Source organism: Uranotaenia lowii, chromosome 3 (genome assembly GCF_029784155.1).
Source record: "Uranotaenia lowii strain MFRU-FL chromosome 3, ASM2978415v1, whole genome shotgun sequence".
Lineage (NCBI taxonomy): Eukaryota > Metazoa > Arthropoda > Insecta > Diptera > Culicidae > Uranotaenia > Uranotaenia lowii.
Genome location: NC_073693.1, coordinates 109,664,994 through 109,678,643, shown reverse-complemented (window position 1 = coordinate 109,678,643; position 13,650 = coordinate 109,664,994). Strand labels below are relative to the sequence as shown.

At 38.8% G+C, this 13,650-nt stretch overlaps 1 protein-coding gene across 2 annotated transcripts in view; it reads left to right on the top strand.

The window, feature by feature from the left end:
• Positions 1-650: 650 nt before the first annotated feature.
• Positions 651-13,650, top strand: part of LOC129750932 (cold shock domain-containing protein CG9705) — a 134,864-nt gene continuing 121,864 nt past the window's right edge. The window contains exons 1-2 of one of the 2 annotated variants that reach the window (XM_055746139.1): positions 651-752; positions 1,062-1,517. In XM_055746139.1, the coding sequence (XP_055602114.1) occupies positions 1,342-1,517 (176 nt within the window). In that variant the 5' untranslated portion in view covers positions 651-752; positions 1,062-1,341. The remainder of the gene's footprint in view (positions 753-1,061; positions 1,518-13,650) is intronic. The other variant, XM_055746140.1, reaches the window with a different exon arrangement.

Here is a 13,650-nt window from a genome sequence, read left to right as displayed (position 1 = left end):
GAAATCTAAATCTGATATCTGAATCGAAATCTGAATCTGAAATCTGAATCTGAAATCTGAATCTAAAATCTGAATCTGAAATCTGAATTTGAAATCTGAATCTGAAATCTGAATCTGAAATTTGAAACTGAAATCTGAATCTGAAATTTTAATTTGAAATCTGAATATGAAACGTTTCACTTTTATCTAAATCTGAAATCTGAATCTGAAATTTGAACCTGAAATCTGAATCTGAAATCGTGTGTGTGATTGAAATTTAAAATTTGAAATTTGAAATTTGAAATTTGAAATTTGAAATTTAAAATTTGAAATTTAAAATTTGAAATTTGAAATTTAAAATTCGAAAGTTGTTATTTGAAACTTGAAATTTGAAATTCGATTTTTTAAATTTTAATATTTAAATTTGAAATCAAAATTTCATATTCGAAGTTTAATTATTAAATCCAAAATTTGAAGTTGTTTTTTTTTTTGGCGTGTACGGGATCGAAAATCGGAGAAATATCGAGAAAGTGCGAGAACTGTCAGAATGTTATCGCCCTTCGTTGTTTTGCTCCGTTTATTCGGCGTTACCTGTTTGGTTGTGTGCGTGCAATCGCTGTTTGCTGGCTTTGTTTTGCTGGCGAAGTTGCACAAATTTCGTCAGTATTCGATCATCATCGGTTCGGTACGGTTTAGTATTGGGTGAGCGCTTCCGGTTTCGTTAATTTTTGATAATAAGCTTATCTGGTGAAAAAAGTTTTCTGGAATTAAAGGTGATTTTCTAGTGATTTAACTTAGATGAAGTTATTCTTCTGCTGTGCAAAAATTGCTGTTTCGACAAGTTTTTGGTCCTCTTTTGAATTAAAGTTCAAACATTGGCACGACAAATCGGAAGTGTGAATTCACGCGGTCGCTGTTTTTTTTTTTTGCTACACTTCCATTTCCGATTTTTGCCGGCATCAGTTTTGGAATTTTCTTTTGTTCGTCTCGTGTTGAGGTCAACACAAATTTTAGTGATATGCTAACGGGGGGAAAACGAAGCAGAAAAATCCATTAAAATAAGCTCTTTCTTATAATTCCAGCAGTGGTGTGATTTGATTTTTTTTTTGTGATAAAGTGAAAAAGCATAATATTTTTTCGGTGCCACTTAGTATTCATTAAGTCGATTGGTGTGTAAGGTGTTACGCAAATAGTCCGTCACAGGTTTGTGATAACGCGCAGTATCGGAATTTAATTAAGTGCTAAATTTTGTGCCGAAGGCTACGTTCTCTACAGTTTCTATTTTCCGGCTCTCGAGAAGTTCGTTGATCCCTAGAGGCCTCTAATCGGTTTTGGGAAGTTTCTGATTTGTAGCAAATCATCATGTCCAACAACGTCCAAATAACGGCCGATGATAGGCCTTCGATTGGCATTACGACGCCACCGAAATCGGTGGCTGCTCCAGCTCTCGGAGCACCGACCGGAGGAATTCCGACAAGTCCATCCCACTTGCAGCTTCCGTCACCGATCATAACTCGTAGGACCCGGACAGCTTCCACGTAAGTTGAGATTTTTTATTGTAATTTTTTGGATGACCACTTTCTCTAAAATTCAGGGATTTTTTAAAATTATTTTGAATCTGAATCTGAGTTCTAAGTCGGAGTTCTGTATGCTTAATTTGAATTCTGAGCTCTGAATCTGTATTTTAATTTGAACCCTGAATATCAGTTCAAAAAGAGAACCATTCAATGGGAATTCCAAATCTGAATTCTGTACTTTGAATTATGAATCCTGAATTTCAATTCTGATTTGAATTTTGAAACTGAACCCTAAATCTCAATTCTAAATCCTGCATCTTTATTTTGAATTTTAATTCTGCCCCAAATTTCGTATCTGAAACTCAATTCTAAATAATGAACTCTGAATCTTTGTTCCCAAAATGAACCCTGAATCTGAATTCTGTATCTTAATTCTGAACTCAGAATTCCGAACTCTGAAATCTGAATGTTTAGTTCTGGATCTGAGTTTTGAATGTGAATTCTGCAAACTGGACCCAAGTTTTGGATACGAACTTTGAAATTTAATTTTCAATACAACTTTAAGTTATCAATCCTTTCTTCGGACGTTGACAAAGTTTTCTGGATTCCTTGTTTGCAAGTTTTTTTTTTTAAATCATTCTTAAGAGAAAAAAAATCGCGTTAAACTACGCCACAATCTCCAATTGAAGCAGTTATGAACTGTTTAACTCAAACCGGACGGAAGCGGAAGTCAGTCAGTCGGCTCATCCTGTTCTGGCATGAGGCAGAATTCAAAGAGGGCAAAAAGGCGTCAGCGAGAAGCATACAAAAAAAAAACGGCAGAAAATGGAAATGAAAAAAATATAGCCACTGGCTTCATTTTTCTATACGACACAAACGAGCGAATGAGGACAGAATCGGGAGTCAAGTTGCTTCAGCCCGTCTGTGTCGGCCTATGTTGGGCGAAATATAAATAAATCAACGACAGACTGGGAAAGGAAACGACCTGGAATCCGCCCAAAGGGTCAACGATTGTATGTAGATATGGGCGAATGGTTGTGCAGTCCCCAGAAGATCCGACTTCAGGATCCCTAGGACTTCTCGTTTTGAAAATGGCAAAATCAACAGTTCATTTTTCTCGTGAGCAATGGCAATGAAAGGGTAGAGCAAGAATAATCTAGAATTATAATTGTTAAAATTATGAATTCACGTCTTCTTGATGAAGGGTTGCAAATTAATCATTTAGTTTTGTTAATCTTCCTGTGAGCTTAGTTAGATTGACTATACTCACATTCATCCATCCATCTTAAATCATTGAATCCAAAATGCTTCATTTTGTTAACCTGCCTGTGAATCAACTGAAAAAAAACATCAAAAAACTAATACTTTTCAATTTTGTATTATTGCTAACTTCATGTTATGATTTTGAAACCATTTTTCTAAATTACCAAAATCATAACAAAAAACTCTTTTCTCTTGCAAAGTGCAAAGTAACCTTTTTCAATGTGTTCCACTTTCATCCCTACAATTCTTCCTTTTACTTGAAGAAAAGAACCAGCTCTGTGAGCCAATTTAATGCTAGAGCCTTGCAAATGACTCAAACTCAAACAAAAGATCCCGAGAGCTAACACGAAAGGAATAATTTAAATCAAACAGCACACATGCTAAAATGGTGTTGTTCTGGATTCCGTTTTTTTTTAATTCTTGGTGCCTTGGGTGGAGTTTTGGAATGAACTCGTTAAATCGGTTTCTTTTTGCCGAGGGTTTTTTTGCCTTTTTTCTTAGGATATCAAACCTGTTTGATTTGTTTATCTCAAAAAAGGTTTTCCCTTTTAGTTGATTTTTCAGTGTTTTTTAAATTTATTTCCAAAAGCCCATTTATGTACTTCACGTAAAAATGAGTGTAAAATAGCTTATTTCGTCAATAACTAAAACAACGCGACGAAACTAGGTTTTGTAACTCGTTCCTTCAAACTTGATACAACTGTTTTTATTCCGATTCCGCCATGATTAAATTTCCGCGGTGAAAACAGAGAAAATCGAAATAAAAACAGTTTTAGAAGGTTTTAACGAACAAGTCCGGCTGGAATTTCATCTTTCAATCATTTCCCATCGATTTCACCATGTTACACATGCTAGTTGCGTCGCGTGTTTGATTTATTGACAAAATAAGATTTTTTCACGGACGTACGAATTCTAGTCGCAGCTGGAACGTGTTTGCGATCGCTGCCCAAAACATGATATCAAGATCATCATCGGAGATTTTAACGCTCAGGGCAGCCAGGATGAGGAATTCAAACCGACAATTGAAAGTTTTAGCGCGCACCAGCTTACCAACGAAAACGGTCTCAGGCTTATAGATTTCGCCGCCTCCAAACAAATGGCCGTACGTAACCTTTTTCCAGCACCGCCTCCAACACAAGTAGATACACCTGGAGATCTCCGTACCAAACGCAATCACAGATCGACCACGTTTCGATAGACAACCGGCACTTATTGGACAGCATCGACATCAGATCCTGTCGAGGCGCCAACATCGAGTCAGACCATTATCTGGTGATGATGAAGCTGCAGCCCAATACTCTCCGTAGTAAAGAACATTCGAACCCGCGCCCGCATCGGTTAAACATCGCACGACTGAAGCAACCTGAGGTCGCAGCAGACTACGCGCAATCGCTCGAAGCAGCGCTGCCGGCAGAGGACGAGCTTGATGAAGCCCCTCTCGAGGACTGCTGGAATACCATCAAGACAGCCATCAACAGTGTTGCGGAAAACGTCATCGGTCATGTGGAACGAACTCGACGGAACGACTGGTTCGAAGAGGAGTGTAGAAGAGTAAAGAAGGAAGCGAACACCGCGCGGGCGGCAGTAGTGAAAATCACCGACAGCGGAAGAGGCAGCAAGTCCGAATTTGCCAAGAGAAAAAGCGCCGCCTTGAGGAGAAGGAGCTCGAAAAGCTGGAGCAGCAGCATCGTTCCCAGGAAACTCGAAAGTTCTATTAGAAGCTCAACGCATACCGCAAAGGCTTCGTGCCGCAAACCGTGATGTGCCGGAACAAGGACGAAAGCATCTTGACGGACAATCTTGAGGTGATCAAAAGGTGGATTTCGACGAACACCTGAACGGCGCACATGCAGGATACCAAGACGGTGGGGGTAGCTACAAAGCCGACGTATCCAACGAAGTAGAGAAGCCACTCCCAACGAGTGAAGTTAAGGAAGCCATTCGCCAGCTAAATAGTAACAAATCTGCTGGGAAGGATGGCATCGCAGCTCAACTCATCAAAATGGGCCCGGACAAGTTGTCCGATTGCCTACACCGGCTGATGGTCCGGATCTGGGTAACAGAACAGCTATCGGAGGAGTGAAAGGAAAGGGTAATATGCCCCATCTACAAGAAGGGCGACCAATTGGACTATAAAAACTACCGAGCGATCACTGTCCTAAATGCTGCCTTCAAAGTGCTGTTCCGAATCCTACTTCGCTGCCTAACACCACAAGCAAACATATTCGTTGGAAATCATCAGGCCGGCTTCATAAAGAGACGGTCAACGACGGACCAGATCTTTACATTACGGCAAGTCCTCCAAAAATACCGTGAACACCAAGTCCCTACGCACCATCTATTCATCGACCTCAAAGCCGCATACGACGCGGTCGACCTTGACGAGGGCCGGAGATAGTAGAAGACTTTGTCTATTTATCTCGGCTCTCAGGTGACCTCAGATAATGACACCAGTCGAGAGATCCGGCGACGGAAGTCGTACCTTTTATGAACTCCACAAGCAACTGCTGTCAATAAGACTATTAGCCCTCGTACGAAGTGTAACTTGTACATGACGCTCATGAAACTGGTTGTCCTTTACGGGCACGAGACGTGGATATTGTTCAAGGAGGATCTGCGCACACACGGAATCGTTTTTGGTAGATTTATTCATACTCAAGCTAATCGTTTCGCTATTTTGAACTTGAATGAATAGAAATGGCTAAATATCCCCAACTTCCCTTAGCTTTTATTAAAATTTGTGCGTAAATTTCACTGTAACAATCGATCAATTCACATACCAAATTCAAAAACCAAGTTATTTTGTGTAGAATTTGTCGCTGAATCTAGTTGTGTACACCGCTTAGTGCTCACCTTACGAGAATAGCCGCAATCATCTCGATTTCCCCTAAAATCAAGCGATATGTTGAAAAAAATCATTATAACAAATGACAATGCACAAAAATGAATGAAACAGGTGTAAAATTTATTGCTGAATCAAATGCTGTATACCGCTTAGCGTTAAGTTGACGAAAAGAGCCTCAATCACCCCGATTACCCTTAAATTCATGCAAGTTTTTCGAAAAATACATTGTAACCAACAAGGCCGTGTGAACGAGGGGGGGAGGGGGTGGTTCAGGGGTTTAACACCCCCCCCCCTCCCGTGAAGATTTTTTTCCAAGTAAAATCATCCAAGTAAAAATCATTTAAGAAATTTCTGCATTTTTTAACTTAACTTTAAAACAAAAACAGAACATTTAAAAATAAAGGAATTAATCAATTTTCAACTTTCCTCTAGACTTCAAGTAATTTTGAGTTCTGCAAAAAGTTATAAAGGTTTACAATTTGTATAGGTAGGACTTTTCCCCTTTTTTAATAAAGTTTTAAACCAAATTGAATTTAAGATACTAAAGCGAAAATTTAACAAATTTTGTTAAATGAATACAATTGTTTAAAAAAATTTATCAGTCATTTCAGAAATATTTCTCCTGATATCTTACAAAATTTTTATAAACTGTAGAACTTCTTTAGATCATGCATCATCTATGGAATATAATTTCTTAATTAAAAAAATGGGCATAATAAACAAATTCAGTATCAGATTTTATTCTGTAACCGTAGATTTGTTACTTCATCAGTTATCAATGATTGAATTCACTTAAAACTGATACATTTTAAAGCTTTTAAACTCCATATCACCAAAACGCAAGGTGATAGGAAAAAATAGACAAAAGATTCGTGTTCAGGATGCTTAAATTTGCCAAATCAATCATTCAATCATAGGCACCAAAATGCTGTTCCTTTAAGTTATCAATTAAGTTCTTTTTGAACTTGAAAAAACAATCCTTCTTAAATATTAAAAAAAATCTTTTTCATCACCACATTTCGTTTCAATTTTCAATTAAAGTTATCGAATTTTAAAGTAAAACTATTTAAATTTTGAAGTTTCTAACTGTTCTGGATTGATAATAGTTGCCATAATGCCACAACCACCCTATCTTAAAATGCTGTCAGTCGTCCTCTCTCAGAGAGAAGAGTAGTCTCCCGGCCGATCATTGCCGATCGATTGCCGATGATAAGTATTATTTATGTTGTAAAAATCACTTGCCAAAAACCCCCAAACAGTTCACGTCGCGCTTACAATTCTCGCTTGGTTGACTGCCAAATAAAAAGTCTTGTATTTTGGAAAAGTAGAAGTGTTTTTAATCATTGTGAAATAACCGCGATACAAGGGTCGTATCAAGAAATACGTTTTCCGTTGTGTAGGACAATCACAGTGGTGCCTTTAATTGTCCATACATGGACGAAAATTAAATTAGTGCCCCAGCGTGTTGAACAGTTGTGTGGTAGTTCCGATCATCCCAGCAGCAACCGATACAGTCCACTACATCAATCCCGGACGATTCGGAACACTAACTTTAAAACCTTGAAAATTTATAAAAGTTTCTCTTATTTTCATTATCATAAACCCCTTTTTTTTTGTTCTATCAGTTTCTTATTGATCATTTCCCAATCTGTAATTTGTCAGTATAACTGAACATGTTGTATAATAAATATATAAAGTTAGCCCTTTTTAGCCTTTTACCTTAATAACTTTACAAATTTTAATATTGAAATGGATTTTTTCTTTGACTTTGATCACTAGCATTCTTGAAAAAAAATTAAAGAATTTCATCTTTTCATCAAATAAAATTCAATCAGCTAACTATAGATTATATTTTCCTGAGTTCCAATTTTTTTTTTCTCAATCGAAATTCGCATTTCTAATCATGGTAATTTTTTTTTCCAAATTCAAGATACTTCAGCCGATTGTTTTTATCCTTCCTTCTAAAATTAGAAAATGAAATGTAAAATAAGATGAATAATATATAACACTCATTAAAAAATTTTTAACAATTTTTTATCATTATAATTATTTTTTTAGAATTCTGATTTTTTTAAATATGGTGTTAAATTTTATATATTCTATATCTGTGCATTAATTCTTATATCCGAAGTTTTATTCGAAATTTTGATTTGCATTCTTTCTCTCGTGTTTTGGGAATATTGATTTCAAATTTGAAATCTACACTGTTTAGAATTTATTTTCAAGCAAACATCTTGTTCAGAATAAGGAACATCATTTTGAACAATTTATCAATAAGGCCGGGACAAATTTTAAATCCTTCTTTTGTCACTCGGAGTTGGAACATTGCGAGGGGGGGGGGGGAATAAAAAATAATGCCAAAAACAAATAAATTGGAATAAATTGCACGAAAGCTTATATGAAATAAAATCGCATACGATACCATTGCACAAAACCTATAATTCAAGTAATTTTTTATCGAAAAAGTTCAACAAAATCAAGAACATAAAAGGTGAAATTACTTCCGTCTTAAAATATTTGTTTTTTGGTCATGTAATCTTTCGGATATTTGATTTTTTGTTCGAAATTTACATAAAATAAAATATAGTAAAACCAATACACCTCACTCTTCAAAAAACAAGGCGACACATCAAGCACGCCATCCTACGGACGACACCGACGATCTGAACTACTTCTGGCAGATTTTTGACTTGTAGGTGGCGCTGTTGCTGCTAGAGGTGGTGATGGCGGTACGATCAGTGGCTTAAGCAGGAACTTTCGTCAGTAGGTGGTGCTGACATGCGTGTCCTTGATGCGTCACGGAAAATAAAAAAAAGGTAAAATTTACCTTTTTGCAAGGTTTTTTCCACCCCTCTTTCGAGGTAAGTTTTACCCTTTTTCATTCACCTAACAAAAAGGTAAATTTTACCTTTTTCGCATTCACTTAGCAAAATAGTAAATAATACCTTGCTAGTTGGTTTGGTTGGCTTCTTGAATAAATATAAAACAAAATTCCTTCAAAAATTTATATATATTTGAAATAAATAGGCACGTTTACCTCATATTTATTTTTGAAACGTAACACCGTGTTTGAAAAAAATATTGAGGAGAGTCCTGTTTTTGTCCAGCTCGTGGCAATTCGGCTTCGTGTTCTTCCGCGCCATAATGGCCACTGAATCCTCCTGCACTGCGCTAACACTTTCATGCCCTTCTTCGTTCGACTAATCCGGTCAGGTCCGGCTTTTCCAGAATGATGTCTGGAGGATGGCATGGAATACACCTTGAAGCTGGGCCGATCTGAAACAAAGATTTAATATTTGTTCCAGCCGAACTTACCAGAAATAGCATTGAATCATTCATTCTGATTCGTTTTGAAAAAGTTGAGTTTGAGATTGTGTAATAATTATAAGTATGAAAATGGTTTAAACACCAATTTCCTTATTTCTTTTTATTTTTAGTATTGTTACTATTTTTGGCTAAATTTGAATTTCGGAACCTAGGCTAGGTATATAGTAATTTCACTTTTGTCGATATTCCTTCCCCAACCATCACATTTGATATCGCTAACGGCTGGTACATAAAGGACGTTCGGATCAAAAAGTGGTCAAACTAAATTGCGTGTAAATCGATTATTTGTTTATTAGAAAAAATCAAAGTATCTTTCTTTTTAAAGTTCAATATGTATGTATGAAAGACGTAAAAAATACTTGGTTAGTATTCCGGTCGACCTAGTCCAAATTGGCGAGACTTTGTACAGTCACCAAGCCATCAGATTTTGTACAGTCACCTTATCCACTTTCTTCGACGCAGAACGCCAGTTTACTATGAACTGCTTCTCGCTGCTTACAGTTTTTAGGGTCTTCTTTCGGGTTTGCTTAACTGTCTTAACTATATTTGTCGATTGGGAGAAGTTCTGGTGTGTTGAGAGGGTTCTTATCCATGGGTACAACCTGAATGTTGTTAGCGGCATACCACTCCATAACCTTTTTTCGTAATGGTAGGATATCAAATCCGGCCAAAACAGCACAGACAAGTCATGTTTCTTCAGGAAAGCCAGCAAACGCTTTACTTAAATTTCCTGTATGACGGTCCCGTGGGATCCCAGCTGCAACGAAAATGTCGCTTTAGAAGGCTCAGGTACAGTTAGCTTCCCTAAAGAGATATTTCTTGGAAAACTTTGCTAGTTTAATATGCTTGAAAATGTCTGCCACCTTTCCCCTTCCGGTTGCTGTATAATACTCTTGTCCAGGAAGCTGTCTGAAATCTGTCTTGGCGTTGGTTTCGTCGTCCATTATCACGCAATCAAACTTTGTCAACAATGTTGTATACAGCTTCCTTACTTAACTTACTTACTTACTTAATAATCCCGCGCCGATCCTCCGGTGCATAGGGCCGTGGTAAAAGACCTCCACTGTTGACGATCCGGAGCCAGCGTCTTCACCTGGTCCCAGTCAAGATTATCGTCGACAGTTCGGATTTCAGCGGCTAGGCTTCGCCGCCACGAGTTTCTGGGTCTGCCTCTTCTTCGATGTCCTTCTGGATTCCAGTCTAGCGCCTCTCTGCAAATCTCGTTTTCATCTTTTCGCAGCGTGTGCCCGATCCATCTCCACTTACGTTCCCGAATCTCGATTTCTAGCGCCCTTTGATGACACCGGCGATGTAGTTCCTCATTCGAGATCCAGTTGCCAGGCCACCAAGCGCGGATGATATTCCGCAGGCAGCGGTTTACAAATACTTGCAGTTTTCGCGTCGTCACCGCATATGCACCAAATTTCGCACCCGTACAGCAATACGGATTTGACGTTTGAGTTGAAGATTCGGATTTTTGTTCGTAGAGAGATCTGGCGTGACCGCCAGATGTTTCGGAGACTCGCAAACGCAAATCGGGCCTTTCTGATCCGGGTTTCGATGTCTTTTCTGGTACCACCATCAGGCGTTATCTGGCTACCAAGATACTGGAAGCACTCCACTTTCTCAACTTGTTGCCCAGCTACCATGAAACTGGAGGGATTTCCTGTGTTGATCTCCATCGACTTGGTCTTTCCGACATTGACTTTGAGACCTGCTGCCTTGGAACTTTCGGTGAGGTCGTCGAGTTTGCTCTGCATGTCTTGTTGTGTTTGGGCGAGCAAAACAATATCGTCTGCCAGGTCAAGGTCGTTCAGTTGCTCCATTGTTAAAGGATTCCACGGCAATCCTCGGTTCGGTGCACAGTCAATCGATCCAGTCAATCCATCCATTACGATGAGGAAAAGTAGCGGTGATAAGATACATCCTTGTCTCACTCCAGCAGTTACCGGGATTGGTTCGGACAAGACACCATCGTGCAAAACCTTGCACGAAAATGCCTCGTATTGTGCTTCGATGAGATGGACTAGTTTCTCTGGGACCCCTCGTCGCCTTAGAGCCGCCCAGATGTTTTCATGGTTAAGTCGGTCGAATGCTTTTTCGAAATCAACGAACACCAGCAGAAGAGAGTCCTGGAATTCGTTGATTTGTTCCAGTATGATTCGTAGCGTTGTGATGTGGTCCACACATGATCGTCCGGATCGAAATCCAGCTTGTTGCCGTCGGAGTGTAGCGTCGATTTTCTCCTGGATCCTGTTCAGGATCACTTTGCAGAGTACTTTGAGGGTTGTACAGATCAACGTTATGCCTCGCCAGTTACCGCACTCTGTCAGGTCTCCTTTCTTCGGGACCTTTACGAGGATACCCTGCATCCAGTCGGCCGGGAATGTTGCAGTGTCCCAGATGTCAGCGAAAAGACGGTGCAACATTTGTGCTGACAGGGCAGGGTCGGCTTTCAGCATTTCAGCAGGGATGCAATCGATCCCAGGTGCTTTGTTGGATTTCATGTTTTTGATTGCCGCTTCTATTTCAGTCAGCGAAGGCGCTTCCGAGTTGACGCCATTTATGCGACTTACTGTTGGCGCTTCAAGCTGCGGGTTCTGTTGGCCATCGCTATTCGTGACTCGGAAGAGTTGTTCGAAGTGCTCAGTCCATCGTTTGAGCTGATCTGTTCGATCGGTCAATAACTGACCTGCTCGGTCTTTCAGCGGCATTCTTGCATTAGTCCTTGCACCACTGAGGCGGCGAGAAATGTCATAAAGTAATCGGATATCTCCACAGCTTCCGAGATCTTGTTTTTGCCGTAAGGTTTTGCTTTTCATTGCGATTAGCAGTCACTAGTTTCTTAAAAGTCGATAGTCCGGATAGTTTTAATCTTCATGCCCGTTTGTTTACGATATTCCCAACTTATTGGCGACATCTCAACCGGAGAGATTGGTGCTAAGTGCTAAGTGCTAGCTAATCTTCTCTTCCTCACTGCGGCTCTCGGATTTCGATTTCCCCCAGATCCCAGCTTCCTAGTTGTCTAAAAACGTTCCCCGAACAATTTTATCACTTTGGTGACAGTTGATTTCGCCACCTGTAACGATTTTGCTATTTCTGCGTGCGTGTATGGATTTTTACGACGCATGTAAAAAATTCTGATTCGTAGCTCCTCTCACTTGGACGCCATCTTGAAAACTAAATACCTAATGTCGAAAGCCAAATAGAAGCATCATTCTACACACACACACACCTACAAAATAAGGGATGATCAGGTTTTTTATATGAATGATAAGAAAAAATACGGCAAATTTAAGTTGACTACATTTTGATCCGAATACACTTTATATCACGAAAACAAGCTCCATACACACGGTAATTTCGGTTGTTCGACATTGCCTCCAGAGTAAACAGCTTTTCGTCCGAAAAATGTTGTTACCTACGTGCGTCTTCAGCAGAAACCGAGATCTACATATGAGCAGTAGAATAACAAACAATTGCAGAAGATTTAATTTTAACCTTAGGTACATATGTAGTTTGTTGTTCTACTTCTTATAGATGTTGCTAAGAGAAATAAAAACTGGTTTGAGCTTTATGGCATGAACAAAGTATATTATTTTCACACGTTGCCATATTTTTTAGTTGATACAGATACCCATTTTTGATACTTGATAAAATATAATAAAAGTTATCTAGAAAAGTTTCTTCATATTTTGAATCTCAAATTTAAATTCTTTTAGTTTTTAATTTCAATTGAAATTTTGAACTCTAGTTATTAACAAGATGCAAACAAAAGATGATTTATAGTTCAAAATAGGCAACCGCAATGTACAAGTACTAATGTAGACAACTAATTCTTCGTTTATGTGAAGGTATTAAAGAAATTGCGTAAGAGAACCGTAAATCAGCCAACCGCACAACAGGATCTTGATAAAATCATTCACTGGAACTAGATCCAACTTTGAACTGCACAACGTAGGTTCTAGTATTCGTAGAACAAAGCACGGTTGCCGACCGAAGCCACATCCATTGTAGAAAATTGTTCGTTCGGCAGAAAACAAAAACAAGACAAACTACCCTAGGAATAACGGTATGAGCGAAAGTTGTTTGTTTCATACACACAAAAAATAGATTGATATTCTAAAAGAAAATTTAAAAAAATGAATGAGCATATATTTTAAAGTTAATTCAATCTCAAAGCGGTTTTTGGATTACCCAATGTTTTGATAAGTTTTTATCAGTGCACTGAGCGCATTTAATTTCCGAAACCAACAAACGGTGGAGTTGTAAATTTAGACATATCGAACCGAAAGTACGACAAATAACTAGCGTCATGGGAATAAACTTTCGAGCGAGCGCCGGCAATATGGTTCTTGTATATCTATCTAGAGATACACTTCACAACTATGTACCGATTTGATTCAACCCCTAGAACGTGCTTTCACTATTCGCCGCCTTCGAGGAAACACGGTGGATTACAACTGCTAGAAAACTACTGTTATTTGTTATTGTTATTGAAACGCCAGATTGCAACCACACCGCCCGGTGTGATTTATCAAGGATGTGATAAAAGGAGCGTAAACGGAAAGCATGGCGAAAGGTTTTCGGTCCCAGCGAAAATTGAAAGTCGGGAACCAAAATTCTTTTACTCGAAACCCACTGAAAGGCGCGTGATGCCGCCTAGAGTAAGTATTTATGGCGTGTTAGGTACAACGCCATTACAAAACTTGTACCTAG